The 20,677-nt window shown below is 41.5% G+C and overlaps 2 protein-coding genes across 10 annotated transcripts; one reads left to right on the top strand and one right to left on the bottom strand.

Moving 5' to 3' along the window:
• Positions 1–378: 378 nt before the first annotated feature.
• Positions 379–3,281, bottom strand: LOC117837792 (early nodulin-93). The gene is made up of 4 exons (XM_034717557.2): positions 3,024–3,281; positions 2,368–2,429; positions 1,959–2,034; positions 379–714 (listed from the first exon to the last, which is right to left on the bottom strand). The coding sequence occupies exons 1-4, from the start codon at positions 3,085–3,087 to the stop codon at positions 623–625; spliced, it is 294 nt and encodes a 97-aa protein (XP_034573448.1). The 5' UTR covers positions 3,088–3,281; the 3' UTR covers positions 379–622.
• Positions 3,282–5,666: 2,385 nt separating this feature from the next.
• LOC117848245 (nuclear poly(A) polymerase 4) lies at positions 5,667–12,939 on the top strand. Of its 9 annotated transcripts, none has more exons than XR_011898621.1 (12): positions 5,667–6,258; positions 6,349–6,426; positions 6,986–7,093; positions 8,119–8,181; positions 8,257–8,418; positions 8,950–9,063; positions 9,148–9,210; positions 9,334–9,663; positions 9,743–9,907; positions 10,061–11,432; positions 11,690–12,003; positions 12,424–12,939. XR_011898621.1 is itself a non-coding variant. In XM_034729584.2 (10 exons), the coding sequence occupies exons 1-10, from the start codon at positions 6,127–6,129 to the stop codon at positions 10,931–10,933; spliced, it is 2,088 nt and encodes a 695-aa protein (XP_034585475.1). In that variant the 5' UTR covers positions 5,667–6,126; the 3' UTR covers positions 10,934–11,636. The 9 variants fall into 9 exon arrangements, 1 of the variants encoding a protein (XP_034585475.1); XR_004638852.2 differs by lacking the exons at positions 11,690–12,003; positions 12,424–12,939 and having other exon boundaries at positions 10,061–10,952; positions 11,107–11,149; positions 11,243–11,636; XR_004638853.2 differs by lacking the exons at positions 11,690–12,003; positions 12,424–12,939 and having other exon boundaries at positions 10,061–10,952; positions 11,107–11,153; positions 11,243–11,636.
• The last annotated feature ends 7,738 nt before the right edge of the window (positions 12,940–20,677 follow it).

Below are 20,677 nucleotides of genomic sequence, written 5' to 3'. Positions count from 1 at the left end.
GGACTGGCCAGCGGGAAGAAGAAGAAGGGACTGACAAGCGGGACCCGCTTGTCAGTGAGAGGAAGTTAAGTGGGGTGGACTGTGGATGACATGTAGGATCCACTCGACAGTTTATTCAAAAGCCACAACTGCTCTAACCAAACGGCCTTCTGCTTTTCCCACAGCTACTTTTCTACAACCAACAACTACTTTTCTACAACCCACAGCTACTTTTCTACGACCCACAGCTCACAGCAGTTTTTACAAAAGCTACAGTCCAACCAAACAAAACCTAAAGCCGAGAAGTTGCTGAAGAGCGACATCCCTGCCCTCCTGATAGTGTTTGGTCTTGTTCCTGCAGTGCACAAGGAATATCGAAGAACAGCAGAAATGTCGAACTTGTGGGGCAACAAACAACATATAGCATTTTACTGAACAGCCTTACAACCACTGACTACAGATGCAAGCCTCATATTCCACATTACACAGGCATATACCCGTAGCCCCATTTTTATTCAAAATTAAAATGGGATAAAACTGCATACACAGGTTGAGTCCATCAGGCAAGCAGATCTTTACAGCACAAATTGGCTTGTGTAGCTGAACACTGAAATCGGTCAACCGTCACAGCTACAGATCTGCATCAAGTTGACTTGTCAAGCTTCCCGATGGTGTTTTGTCTTGCGTTCCGTAGAATGGTTTTGTCAGCAGTGATGAAGAAGCCAGCGATGCAGGCTGCCAAATAAATCAGTAAAAGTTTCAGAACGTTCTGGATGACCTTCTGTCCAATAAGCATGTTAAATTATACACCGAGCTTGTATAAGGTAATGTGCCAAAAACAAAGCAACTACATGTTGCTTGATCAGTTTTACTGTGTTGTCAATCAAAATATGGTAGAACTGTAACACCACTTCAGATAATCAACAGTCCATTATAGTCACTTCATGAAAATTAGACAAGTGAACTTGTTAATTTCAACTACAATAGCACTTTCTGTTGTCTAAGTCCACTATGAAAACAAGATAGAAACCTCATTCAGACCGCTGTGGTCATCCGACTCACAAGAACTTGAAAGGAATAAAACAAGAAAAGAAAAAAGAAAGAAAGCTCAGGCTGTAGCAATTCAAAATGTGTACCTTAGAAATTAGGAAAGAGTAAACAAAAATTAAAAGATGTGACAAGTGGGCAATCTGTACTTGTTCAAATACTTCACTTACACAGCATAATTTGATTACATTAAGAGAAGACTTGTAATAAACCAATAACCTCCAGACAGACAGAACTAACAATCCAATATATTTGATTTATTGTCAATGTTATGCACAAAGCCCTGCTTTGTATCTTAATTATGACTAAAGACTGGTGTCGTGACTTCTATGTCTTCTATGCCACAAAATGTAAGTTGATGTTGGACAAAACAAATCAAAATTTGTTTTTTTTTGACAAAACAAATTTTGATTATAGACAGAACTTGAAAGATACATCACTAAGAAGTTGAACAAAAAAAGGCCTTGTGAATCATAGAGGATTGGATCCTTATAAGTAACAAATTCTAGGAATGTTTTTTGAAACAGGGGCCAAGTAAGAATGCAAACATCTGATGAATGCCCAAAATAGGAGAGAGTAAGATATTGTTATTATGCAAACCCTAAATAGAGGGAAAGCATCCAAGGACTGAGTTTACGAATCTCTCAGCATGAGAACTTGAAAGCCTGAACCGACAGGATACAGATTTCAAAAGTCGAAGTGTCTTTCAGCACCAAGTTCGATTTGGTTACCTATGTATCTTCATATGGTTAATTTATATCGTAAAACGGTGTGAGTATTTATCCATCAAACAGGAGTTGTAACACAGCGACTCACTAAAATGTTTAAGTTACCATAAAAACAAATTCAATATTGTGTTGCAACTTTATGACAATTGTCTTCAGTCATTACAGCCACATTAGATCAATAAATATTTTTCAGTAGAACGGTACCTGCAGATATGATGAGTGCTTGTGCGGTGTAGTTGAGATTAGCCTTAGCCCAAGGAAGGACACGGCAGCCGATCAACTGCAGCAGACAAAATTTTCATGTAGATCAGAACCATATGCAAGATTTCAATCCAAATCATTTCATAGTCAAAAATATGGGAAGCTATAGAAGGTTGCTAGTTATTTTCTTTTAAGTCGTCAGAATTTAATTTTTCGTATCAAATTATACGAAAAGATATAACAGGTTGATGGAATGTTTGCTGGAAAAAGCAAGGATACCAAATCATGACATATATTTTCGTATAGAAAAACCAAAATGAACTATACCCTCTCTCAAGCATGGGCAAGAAATTTCTTGGGAGGAGGTGCACATAAACTACAAACTGCTAATAATGGTTAAACAATCACGCACCGTGGGAACCGCTACCACAGAACCAGCTATTGCAGCATTCCTCGCTCCCAGAAATACAGCCTCTGTAACAGGAACGCTTCAGAAATTAACATCACAGTAGGAAAAAAAATGCATAACCGCAAACTCAGCTCACAAGGCCAATAACCCCACCCCACCCCATCCTCTCTCTACCACTTTATTCATTCGCCTAGCATCTTCATCAACAGGTCTGCTGAGACATAAGAAAACAATGCTTCTGCCTCTAGGCAAGAGAACACTAAAAATAGATTAATTCACAAGGAACTGCAGGTCAAGAGATGTACCATGTGAATTCAAATATACTAATAATAATCATCGAAGCCATCTCTAGATACCCGCTACGCTAACTTAGGTCGTCGAGACAAAGGGGACAACAAAGGTATCCCCTCGGGGGAGAATGGGGATCGAAACCGAACTAAAAACCTAGTATCGTCGGCTCCGCAACGATCCCCAGAGCCGCCCAACCTGGGGCACCTAGATTTGCACGGCCCTAGTTGCCGGCTCCTCGCGCTGCCGGGCAAGCAAAACAAAATCCTATAATTGAAGTGGATTTTGGATGGATCGGGAATCGGATGTCTGACAGGGTGGGGATTGGGAGACGGGAGCGGAGCGGGAGAGGGGGTTTCGATGGATGCTACCTCTGACGGCGGCGTCGGACTCCTCCTCCTTGGGGGACCGGATCAAGAAGCTCCTGCCGGCCATGGCTTCTCCCCCTGGGCTCTTCTAGTGCTAGCTCCTCCCTCCCTCCGCTGGCCGCTCCTGGAGTTCTGGACGTCTTCCCTGCGTCGTCGCCTGGCAGCAGAAATAAAATGGCGAGCGAGCTAGCGAAGAAGAATTTCGGCTTGTGCTTGCTGTTTGGTGGGCGGCGGCCCGTGGCGAGTCCGCGGGTGCGAGGAAGGTCGGGCACGGCGGATCGGACCGAACAAACTAGCACGACGGCACGTGGGGATGAAATGCGGCCCACGCAGGTTTTAGCCGCCTACGACTTGTCTTTGAGTGCCATGGCCCACCGTTAGTAGCTTAGCCTTAGCCGACCCACATGTCAGTTGCTGTAGAGACTTTTAAGAAAACCAAGTTACGGTAGGTAATTGCACCTGCGTGACTGCGTCATATCGTAGTGACTTCTCGGATTCCATTGGATTTTGCGATTAAAGCACAATCCAAACAAAAAAATATTGATAGCATTCGAAGATTAGGAAGAATTTTCAGAGTTTCGCCCAAATTCTAAATACCTGAGTTGGGACGAGCTACAAATGAGACCTCAAGCTGATGAAAAGGGCGTGCAAATAGGACCCACTGACCGAGGGTATTAATTGGAATATTGTTCCTTATTAAGCTTCTACGGAGGATGTAGCTACCTTTCTCATATATTAATTGGAATATTTTCATGTTTCCCAAAGTTGTATTACAAGGTATTCATTGTTAACCAATTTTAAATAATAAGCAAATATGTGTTGACGTAAAAATCTGGACTTCAGCCATCTGCGTTGAACAATACAGAGGACTTGGAAGATCTGCTTAACTCCAGTGCAGACTCCAAATTGGCTCGCGAAGGTGCAAGGCATGCCTGTCAATTTGATCTGTAATTGATAAGGAAAATATTAAATTCCTGAGCCGATCGGCGGATAAGCCTTCGAGCTCATTAACAGACATTACTTTAAATAAACAATAAACACTATAGCAGTTAGATTTTTAATATAATCATGTGGTATAAATAAATAGAGATTTTTAATATAATCATGCAGTATAAATAAATAGAAATATTAATGGTAAGTGTCATCGGCTATATGAACGGATGGATTAAGATAGAAATAATGTAAATTAACAGCCGGAGCCTTTGCTCACTATGAGCATGTAAAATAAACTAACAGATATAATCAATGTCATGAGACGTGTATTGAACTTAAACGAGGTAACACGATCTTAATATGTTAATCTAAAAGATTAGAACATAACAGTAAAGATCTCTTACCTATCACGTATGAGCTAATTAAGCCAACAGATCTAATTAATGTCATGAGTCGTGTACTGTACACGATTGAGAGGGTATTAACTTCAACCCACTAACTTAATAGACTAATTCGTGGTAGCAAGGCCTTGCACGCCCCGCCATCGGCTTAATGACGGCATCCCACTACAAAGATATGTGGATAAGACCCAACCGATGTATCGGCTCTTGTAGGAAGCGTTTTAACGTTAAGGATACAACGGATAGCAATGCGAGGGGTAGGATTAATGATCTATCGGACCTAGCATATAAAGCAAGTAAATCATGCCAGATCTAACCAACCGATACGATCAGATAACTGAGAAATGCTTAAACAAGATCTATGAGCCAATAAAGACAACCTAATCAAATCTAAGCTGTTCGATAACTGTGAGCGCTTTATAAAACTAAGAGATCGATACGATGCAACTTAATAAACCAAACAACTTGATAACTATGAGCAACATCAAAGATAAATAGAATATTGGACAAAGTCTAGAAAGTACTATTTACAATCTAAGTTAACTCGATAACTAACCACATGATAAGAGATCAGAATATTGGACGAGGCCTAGAAAGTTCTGATACATATAACATAATGATCGGGTGACGGTACTTACAAACTCGCCTGAGATCGAAACCAATGCAGCCCTACGGGCAAGAAGAAACTCGCCGGTTTCTACTCTACTCCTACTCCTAGGGTTTTGACGGCGTGACGTGAAAGATTGTATTGATTGATTGATGATTATTCGATATAAGGCTCATGGGTTTATATTTATACTCTGGAGCAAGCTGAAATCTTAATCGGTTACGACATGAACAAGTACAAACGAATCTAAAACTACTAAAGATAAATCTCCACATTTTTCCTATTTAGTAGAGTCGGTTTTGCTTCGGATTGGATCCCCTTAGTCTTCTATCGGCTTCTGAAATCTGGTCACCCGTGGTTGTTTTTGGGCAACGCAGGGTCATCAGTATCTTCTTCTGCAAGTCCATCTGACGTGAGAACCTTATCTTTATCGGTTGATTCTGGCAAAAACTCGGTGTTAACAATATGCACACGCTACTTTTGTGCTGTGTAGCACTGTTGCTTAACAACTAAAATACATGTGCTTTACCTGGTTGAGTACTCCACTGGAATGGATTATCCTAAATCAATTTCATGTTCCATCGTTTGCCAATTCTATTGGAAATTCGTCCATCCAAGAAAGTAAGCCCACATATGGAAACAATTCGTAAAGTGGCATGGCCGACCTGCCAGCCGCGGAACCCACGCGCCCTGGACGTCTGGACTCGTAGCCACAGCCGGCGAAGCTTCCCCCTCCCACACGGCTTCTGTCACGCGCCGCCTCCTCCCCTCCGCCGCAAACACGCACGCTGCCCACGCCACCTGTGCGCACAAACCAATCTCTCCTGCATCCAGTCCGCCTCCTCTTCCATTCCTCGCGATCCTCCTCCTCAGCCACCGCCCGCCGCCGCCGCCCCGGGTAGCGCTGCCCTGCATTTCTGGGAGGGCTCCGCCTCGCCTGCACCGCCGGGGAACTTTGCGGGCGGAATTTGGCAGGCTAGTGTCCCGCCAGGAGGCGCGGATTCTGGTTGGTTTTGAATCCAGGGGGCACCGGTTGATTGGGTGAGAGGGCAGGCTCGATTTAGCGGATAATTTTGGGGTTCGTGGCGCGGATTACTGGTCTCTAGGGATTTGCTAGCTAGCTTGCTTGGGTCGTGCGGCGCGCGGAGGCGGCTGGGCTGTGTTAATGGCGGGATCTGTCGGCGTGGGCAGGGCGGCGGCGCGGTCGTCGCCGAAGCGGTACGCCGGCACGGACCCGCCGTTGTCCCTAGCCGGGCCGACGGTGGCGGATCTCCAGAGGACGGCCGAGCTAGAGAAGGTTATCCTTCGTTGCTGCTTACGGTTCTCGTCGTGAACTGCATTGTGATGATGTTCCTTTTTGTTTTGCTGATGGAAAACTTTGTTTCAGTTTTTGGTTGAAGCTGGCCTTTATGAGGGGAAGGAGGAGTCTGCGAAGCGGGAAGAGGTGCTGTCGGAGATTGGTCAGGTAATTCCTTACTTCCTGTTTTGCCCGCTATCTACATGCTGCTTGTTTACCCAGGAACTGACAGGCTGACAATCTCAGACATAATTGAAGTTGAGTGTGAACTTAGAAGGGAATATGCAAATATGTGCTATCTAGTTGAGCTCTGTATGGTGCGTACTGCCGTTTTGCGTTTTGCTGCGGCAGCATTGCACACGTGTACTTGTATGGTTTTGGTTTCAACCTTTTTGAAAAGGAAAGATTGCCTAATGGGTAACCAACATGATTATGTCCATTGATAGTATTTTCTGCAGCACTTATATGCTTTGCTATGGAGCATTTCAGTTCATTAACTGCAAAGTAGAATGTCGATAAACATAGTTTCTTTTCCATTGCTACTTTGTAGAAATACCAGACCTTGTTTTGCTGCCTTTTTTCCCCTTCTTAATTTATATTTGCTTAAAGTGTTTATTTTTCACGAACAATCTTTGCTTGAAGTGTTCTTTTTTTTCCTCGAACAATCTTTGCTTGAAGTGTTGCATCATACATTAACCTGTACATATACTTTCTATTGAATTTACAGATAGTCAAGGAATGGGTGAAGCAGTTGACCAGTAAGAAGGGATATGCTGAGCAATTGGTTGAACGAGCAAATGCAGTCCTTTTCACTTTTGGGTCTTACAGATTGGGGGTATCTGCCTCTTTAATTCTTTTGCCAGCAACAACTTTTCCTGCCATTCCGTTATTGAAAAAAGCTCAACTCCTTGCATCTGAATAGTCTTATTAAATGGAATTGAAGTCCCAATAATTGTATGTACCTAGATTGCTACCTTTTACTTTCCATACATGTATTTTAGCTCCTCCCCTTCTCCTTTTGTTCTATAATAGAAACCATTTTATTGCTTAGGCCTTTTCTAATAGCTCTTCAGCATTCAGAACTTCAGACTTTGTTTTATGTGTTGCATAAGCAGAAGAGCTTGCAACTTATGAACTAGTAGGTGCTTTCAAGTTTGGTACTCCACTTTTCATTAAATTGACATAATGGCATTAAGCAAGTACTGTGAATTGCCGTTGAGATAAATAGTTGATTAGAAGGTATATAACCTATTACTAGCTACACTCCAGAGAACATAGAGAATGCTACGAAGTAGACAAATAAAGGAATGTTACAGTAGACTGTAATTTTATACTGGAACATAAAGTGCTGGTTTTGATTTTTTGCTAGTTGTTATTTTGATATAAGGAAAGGTGACAGATTGCACTTCTTGTTTTGTAGACAAGATCAGTACTGCTTATGGGGTTTAAAATTTTCTTTCTTCAACGAAATAATATTTATACGTGTTCAAGAGCAATGGTACTCCCAGATTTGCTGAGAGTGGTTATCTATTGTGTGTACCTCTGATAAACAGTCCAATCACATACTTGTTACTGGGATACTGCAAAATTTTGGACAGGTTGCATTTCTGCTTATTAGCATTAACTTGCAGGAATAATGGGTTCTAGAATGTAGAGGTTCATTGATAGCTATTATATTATGTAACCAGTTTTCCTCTGCATCACAGAAATTAACTTGGTGAAAAATTTATGTAAGGCATAAAAAACATCCTTCCCTAGGTTTTCTGTCCCCTTTTACTTGATTTCGTGAAGTACTGATACAATATGCTCTCCTTTTGTATGAAACATTTTATAAGGTAAATTTTCTTTTAACTTTAATAGGTTCATGGACCTGGAGCTGATATTGATACCCTTTGTGTTGGACCTTCATATGTGAACCGAGAGGTAAATTTGCTTGTGCTATTTATTGTATAGATTCCATAACGATTTATGATGGATACTAATAATAATATTCTACAGGAGGATTTCTTTGTCACACTGCATGGCATATTAGCAGAAAAGGAAGAAGTGACTGAGTTGCAACCTGTACCTGATGCTCATGTACCTGTTTTGAAATTTAAGTTTCGTGGGATATCAATTGACCTTCTCTATGCTAGCCTCTCTCCTTCAGAAATACCAGCAGTAAGTCATTCATTTGAATATTTGTATGTATTGATGTGTCCTTGTTCTGTCACACTTGTTGAATAAATTCCTGCTCATGACATATACCTTCTGCCTGAGATGGTGTTTTAGCCACTTAGGTTATCTTCTATAGTTCCTGCTTTTCAAGAGTGTAACGGGAGTGGAAGTTGTAATATATTTTTGGCGTTTTTTTTTAAAATCCCCGTTTTCTTAAAATGATACACCTGAATTGTTCAGCATGTACATTTGTTAATGTGAAAGCGCCGTTGAATAGCATTCACAATGCTTTCCTTAACCTTGATGCAATCCATTTGGGTAACCGTTTGCCTTTTAAGATGATGGGAGAGGCAAAATGTATACCTTTAACTGTTTATTTAGCCTTCCTAAAGTCTTTATACCCATGTTTGTAAAGAGTGGAGATTTGATACAATTTACCGTGCGATCTCTCTCTCTCTCTCAAACTGTCAAACACATATGCACGTGCTAAATTTTGTTAAATGGATGTATTATTTTCTTGCTCTACTGCTGCAGGATTTTGATATTTCTCAAGGATCTGTTCTTTGTGATGTTGATGAAGCAACTGTTCGAAGCCTTAATGGATGCAGAGTGGCAGATCAGATTCTTCGACTTGTTCCAAATGCTGAGGTTATATGAAACATCCCCCTCCCACCTTTATTCCTGTAGGGTCTGGTTCCAATGTGTCAGTATACCAAAATTTATGCTTTGCAGAACTTCCGGACAACACTCAGATGCTTGAAGTACTGGGCAAAGAGAAGGGGTGTTTATTCTAATGTAAGCATGAGTTTATCATCAATTAGCTGCAAAGTTTCTTTTGTAGTTGGAAACCACCACTAATTAAAAGAAGATTGTCCATGCAAACAAACTGTTCTGATGTTAAAGTATTTTCCTTGTCAGATTACTGGTTTCCTTGGGGGTGTCAACTGGGCTCTTCTGGTTGCTCGTGTCTGCCAACTCTATCCTAATGCTGTGCCAAGTATGCTGGTTTCTAGATTCTTCAGAGTTTTTACCCAGTGGCAATGGCCAAATCCAGTGATGCTATGTGCGATTAAGAATGATGATCTTGGTTTTTCTATATGGGATCCACGCAAAAATCCTCGTGATAGAAACCATCTAATGCCTATCATCACTCCAGCCTACCCATGCATGAACTCTAGCTACAATGTTTCAACCAGCACACTGAGGGTTATAATGGAGCAGTTTCAGTTTGGCAACAAAATTTGTCAGGTATGCATTAATTTGTACCTGATAATTTACATGAGAGCTAATATTTTTGGTATGGTCTCACTACCTACCTTTCATGCAGGAAATCGACGTTAATAAGGCCAATTGGGATGCTTTATTTGAGCCTTTCCATTTCTTTGAAGCATATAGAAAGTTTCTAGTGGTTGACATAGTTGCAGAGGATGATGATGATCTTCGGCTTTGGAAGGGATGGATTGAGTCTCGTTTGAGACAACTTACTTTGAAGGTACCTTTTGAGTTTCTTACTTCTGTACACCATATCTTTAAATGCTCTTACTTTTCTTCGTTAGATACATGGAGTCCACATAAACAGCATGGTTATTTTCGATAATTTACTGCAAAGAATAATTTCCTTAATATTTCTTCTTCTAAAATGCAGATTGAGCGGGATACTAAAGGAATTCTGCAGTGCCATCCTTACCCATGTGAGTATTCAGATCCAGCAATAGAGTGTGCACATTGTGCCTTCTACATGGGCTTATCAAGGAAAGTGGGTTTGAAAAAATGTGGTCAACAATTTGATATCCGTGGGACAGTAGATGAATTTATGCGTGAAATTGGCATGTATTCATTGTGGAAGCCTGGGATGGATCTGGCTGTCACCCATGTCCGTAGGGAGCAGGTCCCATCTTATGTATTTGAGCAAGGGTACAAGAAACCCTCCCCTACGATGCATGCAAACCAACAAGAGCAGTCTGATGGAGATGGCACATTGAGTCCAGATCTGGGGGTTCAGCTTAAGAGAAAGTACGATTCTGATGGAGATGGCCATGTGGAACTTCGCAAATCTGTAAAAAGGGCTTTAGTAAGCCCACCTGGTGAGGAAACCCCACCTCATCATGGAAATAGTGTTAGTAAGGTCCTATGTGACAGTCCGGTGAAATTAGTTTCCAGTGCCCTTTTCAGCGGAGCTCAGACTTCTCCATCACATGATGATATAACTTTTGAACAAACACAATTAACTAGTTCATCACATGGATCCGAGGACACCTCAGCATCAGGCACAAGCTGTGCAGCAATGGGAGCAGTTGTTTTGGCTGATGAATCTAGCAAGCCTGGTAACTTGACATCTGATGTTGTAATTGACACAGTTGAGACAATGGAAGTGCACACAACTTCAGAATGTGTGGCTCAGAAGGATGAAACAAAGCTTGAGGGAATCAGAAGCTTGACGAGCAGCAATTGTGCTGAGTTTCTAGAGGGGGAAGTTCTTGCTGAGAACGTGCACTTGAGTGGAGATGAAGTGATTTGAAATGGCATTTCAGATAGAGGTTTTGCTTTCTATACATTCGCCCTGTCTAATTAAATCCCTGTTTTGATATGATCCAAATTATGTGTGTTCTTTTGTTTTATCATTTTTTAACTGTCCTGATCTGCAAAGTTGATGAAATATGTGACTCAATTTGGTTTTGAAAGGTGATGCAGGCCTAAAACTGAATAGAGCTCAAAGAGGCTAGAAAGTGGAGAGGCATGTATAGAATCTGAACTCTTCTGCCTTAAGCATAAAAAATGCTCTATTATGTTTATGCTGTGCTTTTCTGTTCCTGTTTCTTTGTGACAGGACTTCATTCAGATGCTGTTAACGGTACAAGAAGGGACCAATGGCTGCTGGTTGCTGGATGGAAGTTGAGTTTGATGTATGTGGTCGGTAAGTTTGGTGGTGGTGATGATTGTTTTTGCACGTTGAAGGTGGCATTAATCTTGCAGCGGCTATAACTGGGAAAAACGATCAAGTTTCGAGAAGGATGAAGGTGAGGCACCACAGCTGAGAACCATGGAGGACATGCATGTGCATCACTCGCATTAAGGAACCATTTAGGTGGAACTGAGAGGGCTCAATATTTGCAGAAAAAATATGAGTCTAGTGCTCTAGGCAGTACAGTTATTTGTGCATTATTTATTCATGTACGCCAAGTACCTACAAAATTCAAAGGAATGCATCAAGTTTTGGCCTACTTCATTGTCCCTGCAGTATCATGTTGACAGTAATTTCTCCGTCGGTATTCAGGTGGCAAATGCATGATGTTTCTCTGCTTGTACTTCATCTCCACTACCATGCCATCGTCTTGCACTCAATGGGTTGGTGACTTTGGCGGACAGCCATGCGTGTAGGAAGATCTGCATGACCATGCGCAAACTACTCAACGACGGAGAATGTGTCGGTGTCTATCTATGTGCCGTGGTTTCCATATCCAGCGTCAATCTGCTCCTGTCTTCCTGATAATCGCTCACACGGAAGTGAATGGATCTTGCTTAGGCGTACGTGTACAGGCATGCATCAAGAAGTAAACGACGATGACGGGACCAGAAGACACGGATGAGGTAACTATGTAAGCTGTCGCGCTTCTTTACACGTTGGGCTTGAAATTAAAATGGCATGAGATGGACAAGTGTGATGTTAGATACTCCACATATTCTACTGTCGAGGAGCATGTCACCTACTATTAAAAGAATAACGCGGTTAAATTCTGGTGGGCAGGTTCCATCACAAGGAACCTTACCAAATGAGCTACGCTCAGTTCGCGATAGATTCTGAATTGAGGTCGAAATAGCATTTAACAATCCACTCCCTTGTAAGTTGTTTTAGTTTGTGCTAATTCAAACTTCTCCAATTGTAACTAAGTTTATATAAAATATTCTAAGATCTACAAACCAAATAAGTACACTTCCAAAACATATCTCATGGTGGATTTAAAGAAACTAATTGTTGTATAATTCAACAAATTGTTACCCAACCTGGAGACGGCCAATCAACTGCTGCTGAAGCAGTGGCTGAAGTTGTCCAATTTAGGACATTTCGAGAGGTTTCATCCACCCTCGAAGAAAAGAACTAGGGTTGGTACTGCTCTACAGGTAGAAGAAATCCAAGCTGATCTTGAGAACGAGAAACAAGGGGCGCACAACTTCGGCAAAAGATTGCTAAACAGGAGTCTAGGTGCACTGAGATTGAGGGCTGAAACACAAGAAATAACATTGAAGACTAAGGCAGAAGAGCTCGAAGCTTTGAAGAACACCACAAAGCAGTTGCATTATCTGATTTCTAGCCTGATAAACTTCAGCACTAGTCAGAGCCAGGTGAATCCTTCTCTCAACTGAAGTGTGTTGCTCGTGAACTTGTTGTTTGTTGCTGATGAACTTTTATTGTATGTTGTATTGTTGATGGTTAACTTGTTATATGTTGCATTATTGTTGCTGGTGAACTATTCATTGATTGTGATATGAATAATATGGGAGTTGGAAATGAATTGTTTTTATGTCTGTGATTGTGATGGTGATCAGCAGGCAACATTGAATATATGGCAGTGCGAAATACAATAATGGGCTAGGCAAAAAAAGTCCAATATGGTACTGTAAAAATGTAATAATGACTCTTCGTTAGATGGCTAGGACCTAGAAAAAACGGACCAATATAGCATGCAACAAACATTTTTCAGCCAAAAAAATAGCGCGGAAACCTAAAATGGCTAAAAAATGGCCCAACAAAATTGGGCTCATAAAGGCTCTTACATGAACCGGGCTTCAATTTGTGATGAATTAACATCGTCATAACACACCTGCCACGTCGAAACTATGTTGGATTCTTGTCCGATGTGGCGCAACCTCCAAAATAGTTTTATGATGACACGTGGGATGAATTTTCATTCGTCATTATCTAGCGACGTACTAAAATGGAACGTCACTATTCGCAGTTTACGACGCTCGATTTATAAGAAAAAACGTGTTTATATCGTCGTAAACCGGTAGATTTATTGTAGTGCTGGTACCTCCGCATCAACATTGAAACATGTGCGATGGAGCACTGCACTCAGTTCCAAAGCGCCATGACAAGATCCTTCGTTAGCTTCGCTGCCATTGTCCCATCCTTAATAGTCAACTATATTGTCCGCTGATCGATGTGTGAGCAGTGTGATTCTGCAGTGGCTTGATTTGATCGTCCATACTAATTGGGCAAAAATTGGACTGTCCTATACATATGCTCTGATACGCTGAGTGAAGCCGAGTCTAATAATTGTTCTGTCAAAAACTCAAATTTTTTTTACTGATTTTACTATGCGTTCTTTGACCTAAGGAATGTTTAGATGATTGTACTTATTGCAATTTCATTGACCTTGACACTGCATTTCATAGATACCTACGCTTACATTATCTGGCAAAAAGCATTAAACATTTTGTAGCTAACTACTGATTAGGGTTCAGGAAGGTTCAAGTGAATTTCAATGTTCATTACAGTAAACGAAAAGAATATGGAAAACCGCACCTTGGCTAAGTATATGTTGAATAGAATGAAATAAAATTGAAAAATGATGCACCCGTGTATGCAAGTAATACACGGAGAATACTTGTGACATTTAAATATACATGTTAAATCAATCTATGAGCATAACTACAAAGCATATATCAGCTTAAGAAACAATAATGTGCATCCGTAGTATATATTCTCCTATTCTCCTTTGTATTGTCCAGCCTGTAAGCAGGCATCATTTCATATCTGACCTGCAGCAAAGTTCCAAGAAAAGATGGACGCATATGCTTGCTAAATTAGACATGATGTTGCACATCGCAAAGTAATAAAATCACGCAGATCATATAATCGAGAAAACAGGGAATTGTATGAAAGTTAAGCTAAGCAATATAACGATATATAATAACCGACGAAACATGAATACTTTCTCTTAGATTCTTATGACACATAAAAATTAAAGCAATTGAGACTGGTAAGCAACCGGGACTAAAGCAGCTGTTTCCTTCAGGTGGACCAAATTAGTATCCTAATTCTTATTAGGAAGCAAAGGCACATGCTTTAAATGAGCTATTTAAATGAGAGTAACATTTAAATGAATAGGCAGTGCCCATATTCTGGTTGAAAAGGAACAAAGTAAGCAAAGAGTAACATTTAAATGAGCTAAACTAATCGGGATGAAATTCAGAAGAAGAATCGTAGAACGACAGAATGATTTTTCACTTTAGATAGATAGGGAGCTGATGTTCCCAGTGTCAAACATCGTCATAACAGCTGGTCTTTGTTCGTCTAAGGTGAAAATGAAATCAAAACCATAACCATGTTCGAATTAAATAATCAATTATGACCTGGTCTTGGGTACGAATTCAATAATCGTGAGAAGAAAATTGTACATTCCCTCGATCAGCCTGCTATAATCAAGAGGAAATTCCTTAGTGTCACTGGAAGATGGGTTAATTCCTTTCTTAATCCTGAAAAGTTTCCCCTTCACACCAACTTCTAACTTTCATTCCTTATTTGACGCTTCCTTCAGTTATGTTAGTTAAGTCAGGTGAACCAATCTCTAAAAATCATGAAATTTTTTGTAGTGATACAAAAATGAATATTAATCCATTTTTATTAAAGGGACACATATACCTTTATGGTTTTCAAATTAAAATTCACCAAATTAGGCTAATTTGAATTATCTAAATTTTTATGGCACTAATACACTTTAAAAAATAACTAATATTTCTCACATAAGATGCTCGAACTTATTAAATTATTTTCTAGCAAAACTTAATCATAGAGAATTGTGAAGAACCCTAAATTTGGGAAAATTTAAAAGAACCTTGTAATTATTTATGTAACTTATGATAGAAAATAATTTTATAAATGAATACATCTCTTGCAAGGAATATTAGTTATTTTCCATAATTTTTGGAAAGTATTTTGGTACCATAAAAGTTCAAATATGCTTCAAAAGTAGTTAGATTTGGTGAATTTTAATTTGAAAACGGTAGAAGGTACATGTGTGTTTTTAAGCAAAATGGATTCATCTTCATTTGTTCTATTATAAAAAAAATCATAAATTTTATGATTGTTTGTTTCGACTTAAGTGACAAAAGTGACGAAAATTTTAAATAAGGAATAAAAGATAGAACTCAGTGCCATATGATAGAAAATTTGTCAGTGTCAAAAAAGAAATTAAGTCATGTTCTAGTGTCAAATAAGAAATTTTTTCTATAATTAATGAATGCGCTAAAAGGAACGGCAACACCTAAAGTGGTACTAACTTAGCTGACCATTGCATATTGTACCAAGCTGATAGTTGAATTATATTGTACCAAGCTTTGAAGGAATGTGCTAAATTTAACATACAGAAATTGATTCTTCATTGCTTAGGATTCTCTGCTTTTTTTTTTGCTTTCTTTCATACAAATCGCAAAAGTACTATACATGCTAGATCAATATATATGTACCTGTACTTGCCTAATACTCCTTCCGTCCCAAATTACTATTCGTTTTGGCTTTCTTGATTCATAGCTTTTGATATGCATTTAGATATATACTATATCTAGATACATAGTAAAAGTCATGTATCTAGAAAAGTCAAAACGAATAGTAATTTGGGACAGAGGGAGTAGAAGGGCAGACTTGGACAGGTAAGAGCTCAATGGTAAACCATGCTGCTTCAAGTAAATTGCACAACAAAGTTTTCCGGTGGCTGCAAAAACATGAGGTGCTAATGCATACATGTACGAAGGTATTTCTGAGAGAAGATTGGGAGGTGAAGACGACCTATGCAGGTTAACTATAAAGAAGGCAATTGATAAAAAGGAAAACTACTATACTAGTCAATTCATCTGGGAGAACACATTAAAGAATTAATTGGTAGACCCTCCAATAAAACGAACAATTTATGATGATGTGCCAATATAATACTAGGGCAATTTCTCTATAGAAATAAAAGGTATTATAACTAATTAGATGGAAAAATAGAATTATGTGTGTTACAGTTTTGTATTTCGGTTAGTTTGCCTATGATGATGAACCTAAAAACAGTGTTATATGTGAAGAACAAATATTGAGCATACAATGCTTAAGATTCGTGAGGCATTGCAGATGAATAACGAGGTATTGATCATCAGAATATAACACTCAAGTTCTCTCCATGAAAACCAGAAGCACATAACTCAGCCTTCGAACAAATGCACACCAATGTCTTGCTGCATTCCCACACTTAGCAAAGCTGACAGCACTGCTGAAACATATGTTCATACATAGGTAAGCGTAAATCTTCAGTCCTAGACACAGAGCAATCACCGACACTTAAAAAAAGAGCATTTAAATACCATGTCTTCGATAACCAACACCAAACAATATACTTCTATGCAGCAAAAGAAATTGGTTTTCATGTATGGGCAGAGGTAAAATCTTCGAAATAGCTAATACATGTATAGAAAGCTAGTCATATAATCTTGCACAAGTCAGAAATTTGTTAGCATCAGCTTCCAATTACTATTGGTTGAAAGATTCTCTTTGAACAAGATGCTAATTCTTTCAAATGCCTGGCCGCTGCTAGTAGATAAGGTGCAACTACTGAACACCAAAGGCAGTCAGCAACATATATTGAAAGGTAATTTGTCATCTTGAACTAACGTTTCATCAATCAAATATTCTAATAAGCGTTGCCGGGTTTACAGTCGGCAAGCATGTGCCGCGGTGGTCAGCACCTAGGCGGCGGATGTCCTCGGACGTGGCGAATCACCAATCTCTCGCCACTGCCGCGAGCCACGCCGATGCGCTCAGGAACCCGCCGCCTCATTCCCCGATGGCTCCTCCAAGAATATCCGCCGCCTCCGACTCAACGGAGATGGCGCCGCGCGCGTGCCCTGTCAACGGACAACGGCATCGCCAGAAGGCCAGCCGCAACGCCTTCTTTCTCATGGATACGTACTGTGCTCGACTGTTGCGTGCACATTTCAACTCGCAACTCATCGTGTTTACTCTTGTGTCTTGTGGAATGTAGACACATCATTAATGACCAATCCATTATTCCATTGGATATCCTCCTTATCTCAAATACAAGCCCACTTTGTTCTAGGACAGGAAAAAAAAAGTTTTGACCATCCATAGCGAAAAAACATATTATTGGAGACGATATAGCTACAAGCTTTAAAGATATATCATGGGGCGCGTGATATCACAATGATATCTAGCCCTCATGTTGTGATCCTTGGGGCAGCCGCAACGGGCCGTTACATGCTCTCTACATGATGTCCAGGTCAGCTTTTTGTCCTAGGTGGACGAAAGAGAAGAAGCAGCTGTTGCTGAGACTAGCGAGAGCTGATAGCGTGCCTTTCCACGTGTCTTCTCTCTCCCTCTCGCATCTCTGCGTCTCTCCCTCCAGCTCCAGGCTCTAGTCTCGACAGCTCCACCTCCGACGCGTTGCCCAGGCTGCAGCGGGCTAGTCCGGCATGCGAAGCTCGACCTTGGCGCGGCACCTCCGCCCGGGCCGCCGTCGCGGGATGAGGTAGGGCAAGCCGTGGTCAGGGGCGAAGCCATGTTGTCTCTTCCTGGTGCACATGCACTAGGTAAATATTACCACTAATTAGACTCAAAATTACCATATAATCCTAGTAAAATTTACAACTCTCTTAGGCAGTGCACAACGGTAAATTCAGCGCTAGCTTCGCCCCTGGCCATGGCTCGGCCAGCATGGGGTGCACACGTTGGGGGACGATAGTAGGCTCAGCAGCGTGGCCGGCTACGGCCGGCGCAGGAGCAGGGACCAGCCACGACGCGGCGAGTGAGGAAGCCGGGGCGGTAGCTGGAGGAGGCGCAAGGGCGGGGCCAGCCACTGCACGGTGAGCGCGGAAGCCGAGGCGACGGTTTGCAGTCGGCGCGGGCGCAGGGTCTAGGCTGCCATGGCCGCGGCCCACAGGTGATGAGCACGAGCTCCAGTACCCGCTCGGCAAATAGGGCGACGGGAGGTAGCGCGCGGCGGCCCGTACGGGCAGGAAAGCGCCGATTGGCGTGGGGCGATGAGGAGGCGGATGCTGGAGCATGGGGAATGGGAGGCGGCGGCTGTGCAGCAGAGGGAGCTGGCCTGCTGGCTTGGGGAGCGGCTGGGCGAAGGCACATGTGTGGGCTGGCTCTTGGCTACCGACGTGGGGAAGAGGGGAAGAAAGAATGAGGAGGGGGAGGAGGATGATTAAAAAAATCCTGACACGTGGGCCACAATACAATAAAATGTTATAGTGAGTCTATTGTGTTGCTAGGCTATAAGTAATGTCTATAATTGACGTCTCTATAACTATTGTGGGTGCCCTAACTCAAGAGTCATGATACCGCCTCCCCAGTCCCCTCGTTCCAACCACATGACACACGACGCTTGTTGGAGGTGATGAGTCCTCCATCAGTACTGCATGCACGAGGTGATTGGCGATGAGTGCCCTCTGCAAGTGGTGGGTGCAGCATCAGATCCATGTACTGAACGCACAAGGTGACTAGTGTTCGGTGCAGGATGATGCGAGCTGGCCGTTGACTTGTTCAGCTTTGGGATGTAATACCAACAACTAATCCAATATTATCTTATGTGGTTTGGTTTGACGCTTGTCACATTTACATTATTTGGTCCACCGAGGGTCAGAGTCGACACAAGCATACTATGTACAAATGGTCAGCACTAATTATTTGGAGTGGCAAGCTCAGTTGTTGTTAGTCGTAGTTCGATTCTCTTTGTTCCCCATCATATGTGAATCGAAAAGCTAAGTTTTGTTTTGGGCTCCAAGACCAACCCCTTAATTAGATAATTGCCCCCTATCCATGCTTTGAAAACATATACATTATAGGTAGAAGTGTTTGGAAAGGTTCAGATTCCAAAGCATTATATGGCTACTAGCCACAAATACAGTCCAATAATTATTCATCATGTAGCTATATATGTAACGCCTACTCCTGAGCTTGACGGCAACGAGCCTTGGCAATCTCTGAGTTTCAAATGGCCGAGACAACACCGGATGCCCCTGCCACCAACGACAGCAAACAGTGGATCATCGCTCTTACGTTGACGGACCTGACGAAGACATCGTTGGAGATGAAGAATGTCAGGACCCCAAGGGAAGCGCACGCTGTGCCCACGGTGAATAATGCCAACAACTGCGTGAACATGAATACGTATAAATATCAGCAAATTGTGCGTAGTATATTTAATTTATTTGTGGACCCCAGAGGGAGCAACTTATCCAGTCTCCAAGGATCAGTACCAGGCACAGTAACAGATGTTTGGGCACCTGGGCTATCAACCCAAAGCAGAACATGCCTATCAAGGATCAACTGACCCAGCAACTCAAGCGCGCACACTGAGATCTGTGTCATCAAGGCCAGATACGTACATGTAGCTGCACGGATGATATGACACCCAATCAAATGTAATAAATAGTTATAAGTAAATTCATACGTGAGAACAACAGGTGGTGTTCAAGACACCAAAAAAAGCTAAAAATCAGAGAAAACAGAAAAGATAATTTTTAAAAATAAAAGGAAAACATGTAGGCATCTAAGAGTTAACAGTATAATGATCTCCTTAATTAATTCCATATTAGTACGTCATCTGCCATAGATCATGTGATTCTATTTATTACATTAAATAATTTGTGAATACTATTTTGATTTTCCCTTTCTATTTTCCCTCAGTGCAATGGTGCCGATATATATAGGTACAGCCGTCCTTGAACTGTGTCATAGGTGGATCCTGACGCCACGTGGCATTGCCATGACGTGCTCGCCGTTATCGCCGTCGGCCAATGAGGAGGACGCCGACTCTCGGCAGAGTCCAACTTTGGCCTTTCACTCGGCTCTAGCGTCGTCTTGCTGCACCCGGCCTCCTGGCAGGCCGTACCTGGAAGAGCACGCTGGGCTAATTAAGTGGCGTTTGGATCCTTTGCTATAGTTTAGCTCAGGTCACATTGGATTTCTGGATGCTAATTAGAAGTATTAAACATAGGTTAATAACAAAAATAATTACATAAATGAGGCTAATTCGTGAGACGAATCAATTAAGTCCAAACATCGATGTGACCCGAGCTAAACTTTAGTCAAGGATCCAACACCCTCTAAAATGACATGCTGAACATCTTCAACATCCACTAGTGGAAAAGTGAGCATTAGTCCCGGTTGGTAAGACACATAGGTCTCGAAAATCCAACCAGAACTAATTATCCCCTCTGTGTGTGTTTTCCACCAACGGTCACTTGCAATTATTTCTCCATC

Source organism: Setaria viridis, chromosome 1 (assembly GCF_005286985.2).
Source record: "Setaria viridis chromosome 1, Setaria_viridis_v4.0, whole genome shotgun sequence".
Classification (NCBI taxonomy): Eukaryota; Viridiplantae; Streptophyta; class Magnoliopsida; order Poales; family Poaceae; genus Setaria; species Setaria viridis.
Note: the sequence above shows the minus strand (reverse complement) of the source record. Positions and strands in the feature narration are given on the sequence as shown.

Coding starts and splice junctions, on each gene's coding strand:
- LOC117837792 (XM_034717557.2), bottom strand. CDS start 3,087: ATGGCCGGCAGGAGCTTCTTGATCCGGTCCCCCAAGGAGGAGGAGTCC. Junction 2,430..3,023: donor GTCCGACGCCGCCGTCAGAG/GTAGCATCCATC, acceptor TTCCTGTTACAG/AGGCTGTATTTCTGGGAGCG. Junction 2,035..2,367: donor CTGTGGTAGCGGTTCCCACG/GTGCGTGATTGT, acceptor TGTCTGCTGCAG/TTGATCGGCTGCCGTGTCCT.
- LOC117848245 (XM_034729584.2), top strand. CDS start 6,127: ATGGCGGGATCTGTCGGCGTGGGCAGGGCGGCGGCGCGGTCGTCGCCG. Junction 6,259..6,348: donor GGACGGCCGAGCTAGAGAAG/GTTATCCTTCGT, acceptor ACTTTGTTTCAG/TTTTTGGTTGAAGCTGGCCT. Junction 6,427..6,985: donor TGCTGTCGGAGATTGGTCAG/GTAATTCCTTAC, acceptor TTGAATTTACAG/ATAGTCAAGGAATGGGTGAA.